The sequence below is a fragment of the Ciona robusta genome, chromosome 11 (genome assembly GCF_009617815.1).
Source record: "Ciona robusta chromosome 11, ASM961781v2".
NCBI lineage: Eukaryota > Metazoa > Chordata > Ascidiacea > Phlebobranchia > Cionidae > Ciona > Ciona robusta.
This window is the reverse complement of record NC_143245.1, coordinates 6,777,680-6,793,225: the sequence shown is the minus strand read 5'-3', so window position 1 is coordinate 6,793,225 and position 15,546 is coordinate 6,777,680. Positions and strand designations below refer to the sequence as shown.

Sequence of the window (15,546 nt, the reverse complement as noted above, 5' to 3'; positions counted from 1 at the left end):
AAAGTTAAGCAGTTAGATGCAAAACACAGTTGTATTTTTGAACTTTGGTAGAGGTGTGTATAAACAGTTTTGTGCAGTTGGATAATAAATAAGTTACATTCATTCATTTAATGTTATGTAACTTATATTATTTTGGCAGTTGTTTTACCACGGCTGTACTTTTAAACACCTTGTGTCCTCTTACGAGTTACCACATAACTATGTGGGTGTTTATCACTTTTACTGCATTGCTGACAATTTAGACAACCCATAGAAGCCAGTGTGTTGCAACACTGGTCGTAAAGTGATGTGTGCCTATGTATCGAGTAATTTCTTGCCGAATAACTACACAATGAACATAAATGTACATGTGAATACCCAACCGCCGCCGTCTTCAAAGCCAGGTTTAGCGGAAAGCCCTGTACTTGTCGGTGTTGGGGTCGTATTAATATTTTTGTCTTGTGTATTGTACCATCTCTGCTATAAACGATTTTGCGCCGCCTATTCAGCAGATCAGGCGCGAAGATACGAAGCAACTGCTGGATTAGTTAGCAGTCAAGCGCGACTTACAACACCAAATCAACGAGGTGAATTTTTATTGTGTTACAGTTACACCGAACAGGGAATTAGCGACCATTGTCAGTCGGTAAAATATGTTACTAAGAAAAGTATCAAATGATAAAGCGTGGTTGCCAAACCCGCGATACGGTTTTATATTTCCTTGAATTTTCTTAGTTTACTACCAACTGTGACGAGAAAATAGAATGATAAGATGCCCCAATTTTGCCACCCCACTATAGTAGTCAAAAGAAAGTATCAAATGATAAAGCGTGGTTGCCAAACCCGCGATACGGTTTTATATTTCTTTGAATTTTCTTTGTTTACTACCAACTGTGACGAGAAAATAGAATGATAAGATGCCCCATTTTTGCCACCCCTCTATAGTAGTCAAAAGAAAGTATAAAATGAAAAAGCGTGGTTGCCAAAAAACCGCCAAAAAGCAGTTTATCAGTCTATAAGACCAATTTTAAAGAGTTTAATTAATTACAGAAAACAACCGGGGACATTGTACGCCGGACAATTCAAGTTTACCTGAATATTCTGACTTACCACCAAGCTACATGGATGTACTGGTTAAAACAAGCGACGCCGAAAGCCAGGTAGAATGTTTTCTAGTAATATAGGTTGTAGTGTGATCAGATAAACACGGTTGGCACGTAATATCTCAATTTTCGTCTAGTTTTAACAGTTCAACGCTGTTTTAAAGCATATGCCATATAGGGTACAGTTTGATTACTATTAAATGCGACAGAAAATTAAAAAAAACACCATCTTACCCCGACCAACGACATTTAACATTTATGTTTTACGACATATAAACATATATGCTGTACATATATCGTTTCCCTTACCTAAACACATTGAAAGAGACACTTATTTCTCAAAATTAACTTAATAAAGCGTTTTTTTACTTCCGTTTAGACAGATTTGCCTCCGCCGCCTTATGAAGAATCGAAACGTACGATGCAAACCGTTGTGTAGTATTTTTTATTACTTAAAAAAAGCATTATTACATTTTTAGTTCAATATTTTTTATCGTACAAGATACAAATAAAAAGTACAAAACAAATATGTGTCGTTTATGACAAGCACTTAAATGAGGCTAAATATATACAAACCTTTCATATGCAATGCTTTGTAGAATACTGAAGCCTAAAATGTAAATATATACTTAAAAAGTTCAAATGCACAAGATTTATCAACATGGTGCTGTCATAATTTAGCGACAAGCATAATTAAAGCATAAAGATCAATTAAGGTCACGATAAATATTGCCTGACGGGCATGCTAAGTTGCAAAACAAACAAAATTATTATCGAGTCAATTGATAAATGAGTTTGTTTAACAACAAGTTTAAAAAGATACTTATACAGCCAGGTTTGTACAGTTTACAGTCAGCAGCGATTTATAATAAATATGCAGGACCAGTTGCATATCAATTCGACAGTTAGTGTCAAAAATAATGTGGCAAGCCTTGGGAATTATGGAAAACGTACAAGTTTTTTATGGAGTGTAATGGCTGACCGACAAAACATTTCTGCAGCTTTAAAACAGGAGGCGTCAGTACACATAGTGCTTGCATTTGCTGGTGCAGTCTTCGTGTTTGTAATTATCTTTTTACTTTACGTAAAGTGCTGGAAGCGAGGTATATATATGCAAAAACCCTTAATGTTTGTTTTAGGTTTGTCTTGTAATATATATGTTGAAGTCTTTGTCAAATATAACATCTGAAACATTTAAAAAGTTGAAAATGTCGTATATCATGGCCTATTATATACTCATTCTATTGAGTAGACCATTTATATATATGTGCTGTTTCTGCTTGCAGGGTATTTCATATAAACGTCAGAAAGTTTTATTAAACTGGCGAATATATTAAATTTTACCTCCTGCAGGGAATGATAATAACAGCACTGCTGGTAACGGAAATTCACTTTCCCAAAGCGTGAGGGTTTGTGTTGATCTGCCGCCCACGTACGATGAAGTCATGTCAGGTATATTAATCAAACTCAAAGTCAATACTGTATATACACACGGTGGCAATATAACATGGCATAGAAAAATGAAGTAAGATGGACATCGTTATCACATAGTATCCCATGTTTTGTAATAGTTTTTTTCTAGAAATGCCAAAACGTTTTACCAAAAAGTTACATACGTGGTAACTCGTAAGCGGTGTACAAAATATAATTTTACCGACTGTCGTTGCCCCTTCATGTGAGGAGAAGTAAGTAACATTCATTCATTCGTTCAAGATAAACCTGCTTAAATATTTTCTATTTCAGATTTTGGGAGAAGGACATACACTGGGCCAAAGGCAAACAAATCACTCTTAACCTCTAAGCCACAAAACAGTTGAATTTTTTTATTATTGCTTTCTAATTGGCCCATATTACCTTTTTATCTTTGTTACCTTTTGTATAAGTTTTACTTACTAAATAAAATTCGTTGTTTTTGTATTAAAAAAAAAAAAACTTTGTAAAGTGTCAACAATTTAGCTAATGCTAACAGCTGGTTCAAATCAAAAAATAATATTTTTCACACGAGTACCCTGCATTAAAACGAGGTCCATGAAACAAACCCCCACACTATAGCGGCTGACTTGGCCATGCCCCGCCACGCAAGGATAAATGAGAACTTTTTGAATCATTTCATAATAATTTTAGGAAGTTTATTTCTGGGTGACTCTTTGCAGCGCATATATGGTAGCAATACGACTGCCACTTAAACGCGCAGAACAATGACTCCGTCATATTTTCGTATAGTAGGGTGTTAGAAGATGGAACACCTTTATCACCTAATATCTAAACATCCTGATCGTATTTTAAACAATTATTGGTCTATGGGAGTCGTGAAGATACGGTTTTGTAATTGTTTAAATGTTCTTTGTTTGCTACCAAACGGGGCGAGAATATATATAAAATAAAAAGGTGTCCCATCTTCCCCCACCCTATACTGTATTACAGTTAACAATTTTCTGAACACCGAAGTATAAATTGTAAAAATGAGGTTTTATCCCAACGACAACAGTCAAAGACCGTTCAAGCGTTCTAAAATGTGATCCAAATCATTGGAAATATTTACGTTTTGCTCCATGCATGTTGTTGTTCCATACACGTAACGTTTCCTATGAAATTCATGTTTTGTTCCCATGCTGTTCTTCGTATGTTTACGATATTGGTCGGCGTAAAAGAGTAGATGCAGTTAGTGCACTGAAGACCAGCAACTGCATGTTCTAATTATTCTTATCATAAAGGTACCTACAAAGCACATGTTGTGTATTTAAGTTTGATAAGCTGTTAAATTTGAATTACAAGACCTCGGATCGTCTATTAGAGCCAGTCACATTCGTATTATAGCAGCAGTATATATTTTCGTTTTATATCGAGTCTTCACGCAGCGTATATTTTCGTTTAATCCATATGAAAGTATTTACTGAAGGCTATGACGTCACGACTACGAATGCATCTGATGACGTCAATGTACCGAAAATGAGGCAAATCCGTTTCATTGTTCCTCTGACAATCGAAGCTATTATTGCTACATGTAGTTTATGGTTAGTGGTGAGGTTGATTTCTCATGGCTTCAGTACGAAAAGATTCAGACGACGACACCAAGCTGATGTCAACGGTGGTATTATGTACAGTTCAGTTGTGCTTTCTGCTGTTCTGTGTTTTGGAGAGTCCTGCTCTGCCATCTTGATGATTTCACTCCCTCCTTACATACCCGGTGATGACACGCAGTGTGACCTTTTGACGACATCTGATACTGTTATTCACGTTGTTACCATATTTTCTGTGTATTTCTCGTTGTGGCTGCGACAAAGAGCATTATACGCACACCCACTTATGACAAAATCTCACAGCAAATTCCTTACGGTGTCTAGTAGATTTAGCATTTTGGTCGTGATGATCAACTGTGTAGCTTATATGATAAGAGCTGTTGCCACTGATTTCGAGAAGTCCAGATCATCATATTATGGTTGCATATATACTGCCCCTATAATCGATTACGTTATAGGAAGCATTCTTAAAACTACGGCGGAGTTGTTGTTCTTATTTCTTTTTATTATTCCCCTTCAACGACATTGGAAAATGTACGGAAATTTCTTGTCATTTTGGAAAGCTAGAGTGCGATGTATAAACAAGCAGGAATCTGATACGAGCATTGCAGGTAGTTCTTCACAAGCAGACCACGTCGCAGATGCACTGAAGAAAACTAATCTACCGACAATCACAACACAAATTGAAACGAATCCCCCAATAAACATACCCGTAAACTTGAAAATTCTTCGCTTGCTTAAACGGTTGACGTTTGTCACTGCAGTTTGCGTTGTTAAGGAAATGTTGTTGACAACATTTGTCCTGGTTATACTGCACTATTACGAAAGTTTGTGTAACTTTGCCGCAGTCCTGTTGAGCGTCAGTCTTCTTATCAGCGTTATCAGTGTTATTACGTCTTTTGATAACTACAGAAAAATACTCTTTCTGTAATTTAACACCAAATGCATTCAAAGAAGAAATCCCAAAATTGTTATTAACATCATTATACAGTCGTCCAACTCCGCTATTAGTAGAGTGGAGTAAGATCGCAAATGTTTTCGTTGTCTTTTTTCGTCCAATTTGGTAGTGTACAAATATATAAAAAATACAGAATTATATACCCGTGTCTCCAGGACTCTATAAACTCTTCGTTAACTGTTAAAAATACAATCAGGAAACATTGGCTTTGGTTGCTAACAGTATCCCATTTAACCCTACGGTACTATATCATGTGTAGCAAAAACTACTGCATAGGTCAATTATTGCTTTTAATTATTTCTTTTTTTCTTTTATTCGCATTTAAATATTTGTTTATCCTCTGCATGAATACGATAATGCCAGATCAACTTGATTAGAAATGACTTCATCTACCGGGTGAATTAAATCAGGACTGTGGTGACTCAACGTCATATGCCACACGTCCATATAAATCACTTTGCTGTTTTGCAATACTTGTTGAGTAATTTTGTTCAACCGGTAACTTAACCAGTCAGTCAAGCAACATTCGCCGATTCCGAGGCCTCGGTCAAAAGTTCCGAGTCCTTTTACAATCACAGTGGCTTCAGGATTCCTTGCCAGCATTTTCTCGGCTGCTGTTATTATAATAGTTAACCGTTTTCTGAACACTAATGGGTTATATTGTAAAAAATGAGGTCCTATCCCAACGACAACAGTCAAAGACCGTCCGCCGTCCGATCGTTTTAACATTTGGTCCAATTCATTTGAAATATATCGCATTGAACTAGCGGCCGCACCGTTCTGCATAGGCGGTCCATGCACTCTGTAATAAAACGTAGTATTCGTGCGTTCGATTCTGCTACTTCTTGAGTCCCAAACATCACGAAACGAGCCCTGCTCGTAAGCTTGTATAAAACTACTAGATTTTTCTGTCCAGTAGTTCTGTTCGTGTGATTTTCGCAGGAAGTATTCAAACCACTGGCGAATTGTAGAATCGCCCAAAAAGTAAAAAATCCGGTTAGTGATACATTTTGCCGCCAACTTTGGTTGTCTAGAAAAATGCTTGTTGTTACAGCTAGTAGACAGCCATTCGTTGTTCATCCAAAAACCGAAGGGTGACGCTTGCTGAATCCCTTGTCTACAATTCGGCAAATTGCTTCGATCTGGTGTTCAAACACAAATAAGTTTAATGTGCTGTTATAAAAGTAGTGTTGAAAATAGTGTACAATGGTTTGATATTTATTACCTATGCTTGTTTGATCGCCGTCCGGGGAGACAAATATATTTCCAACGTTTCCTGAAAGATATGCCCTCTTTGTGGTCGACCTGGAATATATTTTATGAGTGTGGACAAACGGGTTTTTACAACTGAGTTATAGCATTGGCGTAATGAATCTATTTTGGAGAAATTTTGCTGAACGTTATTTTATAGCGAGAATTTTGAGTCTTAAACTCTAAACGGCTGTCGTTTAAATATGGATATATTTGTATATATTTAGGCTATATATATATACAGTAGGATGGGGGAAGATGGGACACTTTTTAACTCTATTTTCTCGTCCCAATTAGTAGTAAACAAAGAACACTCAAAGAAATATGAAACTATGTCCTCCTGACTCTCATAGTCCGTTGTTAATCGTTTAAAACACGATCAGGATATCTGGATATTATGAGTGTCCCATCTTCCCCCACTCTACTATATATATATATATATTGCATTATGTCAGTTTAGGCGATAATATGGTAATCATAGGATTTAGGTTCGATGCTCTATGCTGCTAGCATTTTTGCTAGGTGTGTTTTTGAGGAAGAGATTTAATGATAATTAATCCAACCCAGTTTTCCCTAATGGATTGTGAAAATTGTCTATACACAAAAACAAAAAACATCGCATACAAAATTACCTAAATGAATTAAAATGTATATATGAAAACGGCAGTGTTATAACGATTTTCCATGCTCCGACACGACGTGGTATTAATTCATTTATCTTTTGTTGTAAACAGTTCAGTACGGTTTACTGTCGTAGTGTCTTGGCAACAGCACAAACAGAAACGGTTGGAGCGTTCTGCAATGTGGGCGTAAAAACACAATTGGGATCTCGTTTTACAATTGAATAAACGAAATTTAGGTCGTTTCGCCTGGGCGGCTTTCAATAGCCAGCGCTCCTTTATGCTCCATTGTGTGGGTGTGCTGTGTGCTAAATAAACCGTCGTTCATTTTTAGAACCACGTGGCAAAGGTGGTTAATAATATAATGATAACCAGCGCACCTTTGGTATATTTACATTTGCTCTCACCTGTCTTCTGGCGGGAACATCTTAAAAAGATCCAAAGCATTTTTTCTCCGCACCGTATACATGTCCGTTAGGTCAGAGCATCCAAGACCTGGTTTGGGTTTGACGCAAAACCAGGTTTCCCCGTTTCGGTTGGTTAGATTGCATACGACACCGGAAATAAATGCGTCAGCCTGAATCCGGCACTGGGTTTTATCGCTCGTGGCTTCATTTACAAACGTGGCGTAAAAATCCATGGCATGCGTGTGTGGCTCGGACGTTAAATGCTTCACTGCATCTATAAAATGACCGGAGTTCCCCAACATAACTTGAACTGTAAGTGGCCCACTTCGGAACGCTAAAATCTCAGCATCGTATGAACCATTTCCGTAACTTATAGTTTGACTCGCACTTATGCTTGACCTAGTTTGCGGGTGATACGCTTTTACTTTAAAAAAATCGCCTCCCCCTTTTGCGGCGCTGGTCCCAAAGTTATCACGTGCTTCGATACGAACTTTTATAATATCGTTCACTTTATAATCTCGCTCTTCGATAAGATAGAAAGAGTGCTCCGCGCTAAAAAGAGTATTTCCATTTTGTACAAGCTTTAGCGAGGTGGGGTACTTGTGATAATTAGGGCTACCGTGTCGGTAAAACGAACACAGTTTGTTTCTAACTTCTACCCTACTAGGGTTACGTAATCCAGTTAGTAACTCAAGGAATTCCGGTGTTTTCCATTCTAACTCATCAGTTCGGTACGTGGGTGCTTTAACGAGAAGCTTCGTCATATACTCGCAGGTGGTTAGGTCTCCGTCCACAGAAATTTCCCATGGATGCATATACCTTTTCAGTTTGAATTCTATTTGTTCCCAGTAAAGCAGCAAAACAAACAGGCTAAATATGATAACGACAGCATACAATCGCCGGGTATTCCTTACTCTTAACATGACAGACGTTAAAGATGGTAACGCCCGGTGTGCAGAAGTCAATTAAAACTTTCCATTGCCTATAAACAATTAAGTAATAATATATTTAAGTTTTAGTCAGTTCAAAAATTCATTTATAAATACATTAAAGCTATACATTTTTGCATAAACAAAAACGTATTCTTTATATATACAACATACATTTTAAACAAACAGCTCGTCTTTTGTAACATATATGCCACAAGCTTTATTACCAACGGAAATATTTACTGAAACCTCGATACAATAGAAAACAACCTCTAGCGCGCTCGGTAGCTTCCTTCTTTGTTTTGGTTATTCAGAGAGTCATTTATTTTCTGGTTAGGAAAGATCCGTCTCAGGCATATAATATACAGAGCGCTCATATTTACAGGATGTGACTAACTTAAGCAGTTAATTGTAATTTGTTAAAACTGCCAGTCATGAAAAGGCCCCAGAACAGCTCTACCGACAATTCTTTAGCACACAATAGCGACTTTAAATAACAATGCAGAATGGTATAGGACTCGGTAAGGCGATATTACAGGTTTGAAAACTTACTAGCAGAAGATTTCGTTATGTGGGCAAGTGGCCGAAACAGACGAAAACAGTTTGTTTTGTTAATCTTTTTTGCTAGTTCGGGGTATTTATTCATTGAACAGTTTAACAAGGTATGTTACATATTATCTATATTTTGAGAATTCGGTAAGCTATAGCCGTGGGCCAAGTAGCTTAGCTTTTAATTCAAACTTTTTCTCGGAGTAGTTTAATTTATATTTGATAGCATGTTATAACTAGATTCGTTATGTTGCTAATTTTCTTATTTCCGCTGTTTTAATAAATTGACCTGTATTCGAAAAGACGAATACAATTTAGGTTCTACATAATGTATCATCGTATGGTATGTAAAACAAAGTTGTGTAATACATGTTTTCTTTTTATAGACTGAATATACACCCAACTGGAACGTTGTACTTTATGATAGCTTTGATGCGGTAAGTGCCACTGTTAAAAATAAAGAAAAATTAATACTAAGTTTCCCATTTGTTACAACACCAGTTAAGAACCCGTACTATAGAATAGATGTTACGGTATATTAGCTCAAATAGCTTATATTGGTAAACAGTCACGGTAAAACAACTGCTTTTTGTCGCTTTGTTAGTTTGCCGTGAAACGCGATAGATTAAATGTTAATTCTAGTTTTAACTTAAAGTCTTTGGGTTGATAAGATGGCGGTGTTATACAGTTACCATATGTTGTATACCGCTAATCGTGCGCGAACATCATTAATTGTGAGGAAACGCCTGTCCATCATATACGTCCTGGCTTGTGTAGTCAATTAAACATCCGAATTTTATATTTTTTGGTAACGAACATTTAGGATAGGCTTTTTGGATAGTCATGAGAGTGATAAGACTTCGGCCAGAGTTGGCCCATTGCCGAAAACATACATATTTGCGCTACGTTTACAAATGGTAGGGTGGGGGTAGATGGGACACATTTACTTTCTGTTTTCTTGTCGCATTTGGTAGTAAACCAAAAAATATTGGAAGAATAAAAAAACTGTATCCTCACGAAATGGACCGTTGTTATTTCTTTAAAACCAGATCAAGATATTTAAATATCATAAGTGCTCAAGGTGTCCCCCGATCTTCCTACACCTTACTATATATATAATTATGTTTTCCTGTATATAGATCGCCGAAATACTAAAAGATAAAAGTACTTTCCGTGAAAAACCTTCTGTTGAAAAGTTATTTTCCTGGCCCGCACCGACACAGCCTTACAAACACCCCGATGATGCCACGGATCCGAAATTTTCGTATTTTGAAGTGCTACCAGAAAACCAATTAGTCAAAAACCAATTTCAAGTGAGTGAAACGGAATTGGTAATGTTTTGCTGTAAAGGGAAATCGCTAATACTTTACTTTACAGCAAGGAAACACGCTACAGTTAACAATCGTAGCAAAAAATGGGAGAAATGAGAGGAAACGGTACGGCGGGGATTTTTTTCGGGTAAAGCTGGTTACAGACAATGGCGCAACCAGAGAACTTGCTCAAATTATAGATAACAACAACGGTACTTACACAGGTAAACGAGTGTGCAAGAAATGTAATTCTTATGTAACCAAAAAAGATATAAAAAAACATAAAATGCAAGACAAATACCTTCGGATTAATTATTTATTTTGTTACAGTACGTTTGCCATTGTACTTTTCGGGCGTGGCCGAACTGACCGTGTACCTTATCCATCCAAGTGAAGCAATTGATCTACTCCGAAGAGTCACTTCGACAAAAAAGTCACCAGGTTTAGTTTTTACTGGTGTATTCGACAACGGGGAATTCGTTGAACATAAGGAATGCAACATGTGGTTAGAATCGGTAAAAACCGACGGTGGTGTATCTTCACCAGAGCAACGGTAATTTCTATTTATATTATCAATCAAATTTAGTGGTTTCTTATCAGCTGTCTAAGTTGTCTGTCATACATTACAACAGCTAAAGTTAAAAATTTCAAAGCAGACTTACCCGCAAAGGTAGAAACGTGGTAACTCGTAAGCGGCCAATAGAACACCCGTATATAATAATGACTGTATAGTTTCTCCGCCACGCGAGGATATATAAGTTATATTTATTTATTCATTAAAAGCATTAAGCATTAATACGTTTAGGATATAATGAAACATATTTTATAAAAATAACGTTCTTTTATTTTAAGATTTTGTGATTTCACTCATAAAAAAACAAAAGAGCCTTGGTTTTGTATTAAACCAGTGAACGTAGACTGCAATTCACAAAAGGACCTTACTATACAAAGAAATATAGACGCAGGATATTACTTGGACAAATCTGGACTATTTACCAGGTATCTATATATGCTGCCCATGAATTATAGTACAGGCAGATCGTATCATGTTATTTCTATCTATATAAACATCCTGTATATGACAAAAATAAGAAACATAGATGGCCTGTTTAATATATGAAGTGGGCCAAGCAATATGAAGTTATTATTATGAGGATATGGTTTAGATATACACCCACTATGTGTGGCATAGGATAACGTTACGAATATACGATTTTCCGTTATATGCGTGATGGGTGTGTATTTAAGCATGCGTGCATTTTTTTAAATGGAAAGTTTATTCGCATTTTTGTTTTACTTCCGTACATTAAAATTGTGCGCAAATTACTCCTTAAATTGAGTTTTATTGTTAAGTATATTAGTTTGTTCACCGACTCTATAAGACTTTGTATCGTGATTTGACTTGTAAAAGCTATAACGTGATGGCATTTTAAAAAAGAATTAAACAATAAATTATACGTGGGTCAAAATGGGACACCCATAGCATATGGGAGTCGTGAGGATACGGTTTTATATTTCTTCGAATGTCTTATGTGTACCACCAAATTCAACAAGAAAAAACAAAAAGTGTCCCATTTGACCCCACCTTACTACACTATATATAGCGCTCCTGTCTTACCGTATGTTTTTTTCTTTAAAAACTAAAAACGATTCTTTACATTTTCAGAGGCAAAAACCTTCGAGTGCTGGTCGGTAAACCGACGAGGATCGTTATTTCACCAGGTAATACAACACTTTATTTTAGTCTGAACCGCTCGTTACTAGAGCACGACCGATTATCGGTTAGCCGATATATCGGCCGCATTTTTGGTGATTTACCGATTATCGGCAAGGGCAAAAAGCGGCCGATATTATCGGCGCTAAGTAACCAGACGGCCAGCAACGTGCGTACGTAAGAATTAATGCAGAGCGATACCTTGTTCATAAACGTAAACTCACTCGTATACCTAATTCAACTCGTTCGTAAAAAATCTAACGTATTAAACTAGGTCAAAGCGTCTGATCACGCACCCACCGCATGTCATGTTTATCAGGCGCGTGTAACGTCGAGGTTACTTTAGGTCACTTACGCGTCTTTACGCGTCAACGTGATACACAAATAAACTGCATTAGCTGATAAATATAATTAACCAATTAAGTAATTACAAGTTCACTAATAACTAATTAATAATAATAATTAAGTTTGTTAGTTGATTTTTATTAGCTATATCAGATTTTTCCGTTTTAATCAGTCAAGTTTTTTAGGTGCATTAAAGTATCGGATATCGGCAACTGAAATTTACAAAATATCGGTATCGGTTCGAAAAAAGCAATATCGGTCGGGCTCTACTCGTTACGGTAATTAAGTCCCACACGCGCTATAAAATGGGTTACAATTGTTTCAATACACCACTTGTCGAAAAACCAGAGAATATTTGGATTTAAGGTTTGACGTCATTATCGTGGGCGTATAAAATTGCTTCAACCCAGTCGTCCAGTTTAGGTTATCCAAATTGTAAACCATATAAGGAATAAATGGAAATATATATCCAAAAAATCAATCACCCACAAAGTTACAGGTATGTAGTGACTCATTAGCGGACACGAGGTGTATGAAACAGAACATCCGTGTTAACACCTGTCTGACGCGGTTCCTTGAGTAGCCTACACCCAAGTATTAATTCACCTAAGCTATTTTGCTTGTGTGTAGGAACAACAAGATTCCCTTCTTTACCTCGATGCATTGCGAACGAAGTTAGTTTAACACCGCCCTCGCCTTCAGGCTACTTTTTGAACGATGTTTGGCAATCAACACATTGTGCAATAAGATCAATCAACAGAAATTCTGACCACATTGATTGCTTAAAAAACAAGCGCGTGTATTTGTTTGGCGACTCCACCATACGTCAGTGGTATTCATACTACGTGCCTTTTGGACACTTGAATAAGCTTGGACAACTGCGCATGTATTTCGAGAGCATCTTGGGGATAAACACGGGCGTTAATCTATACGAAAAGGAGGCCACGAAAACTGTATGGGAACCCCGTAGCGCTGAAAACAAAGTTATAAACACTTCTATACACTTTGCGGCGCATGGACCACCCTTACAGAACGGTGGTGACTTGCAGTCTATGCCCTATATAGTCGACAGTCTTGATAATTTAGAAGGAGGTCCTGGAACTGTTGTTGCCATGACAATAGGCTTTCATCTCTTACTGTATGACCCGACAGTTTACGTGCGGAGATTGCAAACCATTCGGGATGCTGTGGTTAGATTACTGGAACGCTCCCCTGGCACCTTGGTGGTCTTTAAAGGTTTAAACACATACGAAATGGACGATGTTCTGCATAGCCAATGTTGCTTGTCCGAGTGGTTGGCTCTAAGATATGAAACTATCGCAAGAACGATTTTCAAAGAAGTGGAAGGACTAGTTTATGTTGATACGTGGGACATATCAGCATCGACACAGTACATGGTCAAAGACAGTCTTCATCCTGATAACCGTGTTATTGAAAACGAGATGCAAGTCTTTTTGTCGTTTGTATGTCCAACGTAACATAACGGCAAATACTTTACCACGTGGTGAAATCATGTTACGCTCTTCGCATTGAGCTTATAATTAAACGATACGCCATTCTGTTGTGTCGAATGTATACATTATGTTCGAAGTCTCGGGCGTCACCCGTATATAATTTCGAATCAACACGTATCATTTACTATCTTTCTCTTACAATTAATAAGCACTGTACATCGATATATATATAACTCCATTGTGAAAACGTTATTGTTCCTGGTTCAGTAAACAAGTCATCGGGCCTTTTTAAATGCACAATTTCATTTTTCACTATATTTTCTTGCACATTGTTTCTTATGTACTTGTTTTTGTTTTGAAACATTTGCGTAGGCACTGTATATTTCCCAATAGCGTGAAGTTAATTGACTGCGTGCCAACAACTATAGTGATTATCATTTTAATCAGCATCAATTATTTTATACGGTTGGACTTTTCTTTCGTTTTTGCCCGAAGTACTGATTACTCGTTTCAGCCACTTGTCGAGTTTCGTGTGTGCTGAACAAAGTTGATGTTTTCGGCATTGTTCTTTTCGTGCGTTATGTATTCCTGTATCAGTATACCAGTTGCAGTTTAGTGTTTCAGACAGTTTCATTTTAAATACACGAAAGAGCTTTTTTTGTATAGTAGGTATATGTTTATAACGTAGAATTTTTTTTTATATTTGTATAAGGCGTACAAGTTTCAGAAATGTGAATTTTACCGCCAAAATTGTATCAGGTTTATAAAGTATACAACCTGGTAGGCTGCGATTGTATGTTATTAACCATAATAATTGAGGTAACTATGCATATTAAATACATTGATAAATTGTGGGCATTAGCTAAATTTAAATTGTTTTTTTTTTTTACTCTTAAATAAGTAACGACACTCAACATGGTCCAAATTCGTTTATTATTATGCCTTAATTTGTATATATCAGTACTGTGTTGTGAGCCACGCACCAAATAATAATATCTCAACAGCGCACTTCGTTGTCATATAGGATAAATCGTAATATAAACGAGACCGCTAGGTGGCGTTGGTAAACCAATACCGTTGTGTTTAAACACAAACTTATTTGAATCCAAACAGATTTGGCAGCCTATCTGTATATTAACATATTGTTTTAAGAAATACTGCCAAAATATTAAGAAAAAGGTACCTCGTATAAAAGTGCTGCTTAAAATTATTTGGTAGTGCCTAGAGTTTAATGTCTGTATATAGGCTTGTTTAGGAGTACTATAAACATCGAAAGATATATAGTTCTGTGGGGTAAGATGGCATATCGTTAGCATCTATATCCTAAACTTCCTGATTGTGTTTTTAACTCTTCACCACACCCTTAAGAGCCACCGTTATATATTCTGTAAATATTGTTTTGTTTTCTATCAATTGGATCGACAACATGGAATGCAGGTCACATCTTGCCCTACCCTAGTATGGGGAACTTAATTTTGGCGTAAAGTTGTGTATACTGTAGCTACTATTGTATACCAGCGGAGTAGGGTGTATAGGTCTGAGATATTTTTATTTTTTTAACGTAGTCTACATGCAAGATAATGCATTTATCCTAGAAAACTCGTTTTAACAATATAGGTTTGCTTAATATGGATCACACATATGTTGCAATTCCAGGAAGTCGGGGATTTTCCTGACAGCTTTACAATTTTTTTACTAACAATTTTACTTTGTAAGAATGCCTATGCATTGTGTATATAGAGGACAGGAGGTTTTGAAACTGTTTACGACGCAAGTCTTACTATAAAGTCGGCTTCACACTTTTAAGAAGTGATAAATGGACATGGCCATTTAAAGAATAGTATGACCGTAGAACATTTGCAAGTTATAAAATATATTTTAAACTGTATTTTTATAATAGTGGCTTT

General features: G+C 36.6%; 3 protein-coding genes across 5 annotated transcripts; 2 read left to right on the top strand and 1 right to left on the bottom strand.

Annotated features, from left to right (window-relative positions):
* Positions 1-60: 60 nt before the first annotated feature.
* Positions 61-5,266, top strand: LOC149728864 (uncharacterized). Of its 3 annotated transcripts, XR_016385979.1 has the most exons (5): positions 61-566; positions 1,030-1,139; positions 1,462-2,185; positions 2,436-2,534; positions 2,826-3,695. XR_016385979.1 is itself a non-coding variant. In XM_089887841.1 (3 exons), the coding sequence occupies exon 3, from the start codon at positions 3,963-3,965 to the stop codon at positions 5,031-5,033; it is 1,071 nt and encodes a 356-aa protein (XP_089743967.1). In that variant the 5' UTR covers positions 1,594-2,185; positions 2,436-2,534; positions 2,826-3,962; the 3' UTR covers positions 5,034-5,266. The 3 variants fall into 3 exon arrangements, 2 of the variants coding, with proteins under 2 accessions (XP_089743967.1, XP_089743969.1); XM_089887841.1 differs by lacking the exons at positions 61-566; positions 1,030-1,139 and having other exon boundaries at positions 1,594-2,185; positions 2,826-5,266; XM_089887843.1 differs by lacking the exons at positions 61-566; positions 1,030-1,139 and having other exon boundaries at positions 1,594-2,185; positions 2,436-5,266.
* Positions 5,267-5,337: 71 nt separating this feature from the next.
* Positions 5,338-8,431, bottom strand: LOC149728863 (NXPE family member 3-like). The gene is made up of 3 exons (XM_089887799.1): positions 7,339-8,431; positions 6,286-6,365; positions 5,338-6,202 (listed from the first exon to the last, which is right to left on the bottom strand). The coding sequence occupies exons 1-3, from the start codon at positions 8,259-8,261 to the stop codon at positions 5,394-5,396; spliced, it is 1,812 nt and encodes a 603-aa protein (XP_089743925.1). The 5' UTR covers positions 8,262-8,431; the 3' UTR covers positions 5,338-5,393.
* Positions 8,432-8,639: 208 nt separating this feature from the next.
* Positions 8,640-14,203, top strand: LOC149728862 (NXPE family member 3-like). Its single transcript, XM_089887803.1, has 8 exons — positions 8,640-8,929; positions 9,203-9,253; positions 9,956-10,129; positions 10,194-10,350; positions 10,457-10,679; positions 10,979-11,125; positions 11,793-11,848; positions 12,816-14,203. The coding sequence occupies exons 1-8, from the start codon at positions 8,837-8,839 to the stop codon at positions 13,661-13,663; spliced, it is 1,749 nt and encodes a 582-aa protein (XP_089743929.1). The 5' UTR covers positions 8,640-8,836; the 3' UTR covers positions 13,664-14,203.
* The last annotated feature ends 1,343 nt before the right edge of the window (positions 14,204-15,546 follow it).

Coding starts and splice junctions, on each gene's coding strand:
- LOC149728864 (XM_089887841.1), top strand. CDS start 3,963: ATGAAAGTATTTACTGAAGGCTATGACGTCACGACTACGAATGCATCT.
- LOC149728862 (XM_089887803.1), top strand. CDS start 8,837: ATGTGGGCAAGTGGCCGAAACAGACGAAAACAGTTTGTTTTGTTAATC. Junction 8,930..9,202: donor TCATTGAACAGTTTAACAAG/GTATGTTACATA, acceptor TTCTTTTTATAG/ACTGAATATACACCCAACTG. Junction 9,254..9,955: donor TTTATGATAGCTTTGATGCG/GTAAGTGCCACT, acceptor TCCTGTATATAG/ATCGCCGAAATACTAAAAGA.
- LOC149728863 (XM_089887799.1), bottom strand. CDS start 8,261: ATGTTAAGAGTAAGGAATACCCGGCGATTGTATGCTGTCGTTATCATA. Junction 6,366..7,338: donor ATGTTCCCGCCAGAAGACAG/GTGAGAGCAAAT, acceptor AATATATTCCAG/GTCGACCACAAAGAGGGCAT. Junction 6,203..6,285: donor CGGCGATCAAACAAGCATAG/GTAATAAATATC, acceptor TTTGAACACCAG/ATCGAAGCAATTTGCCGAAT.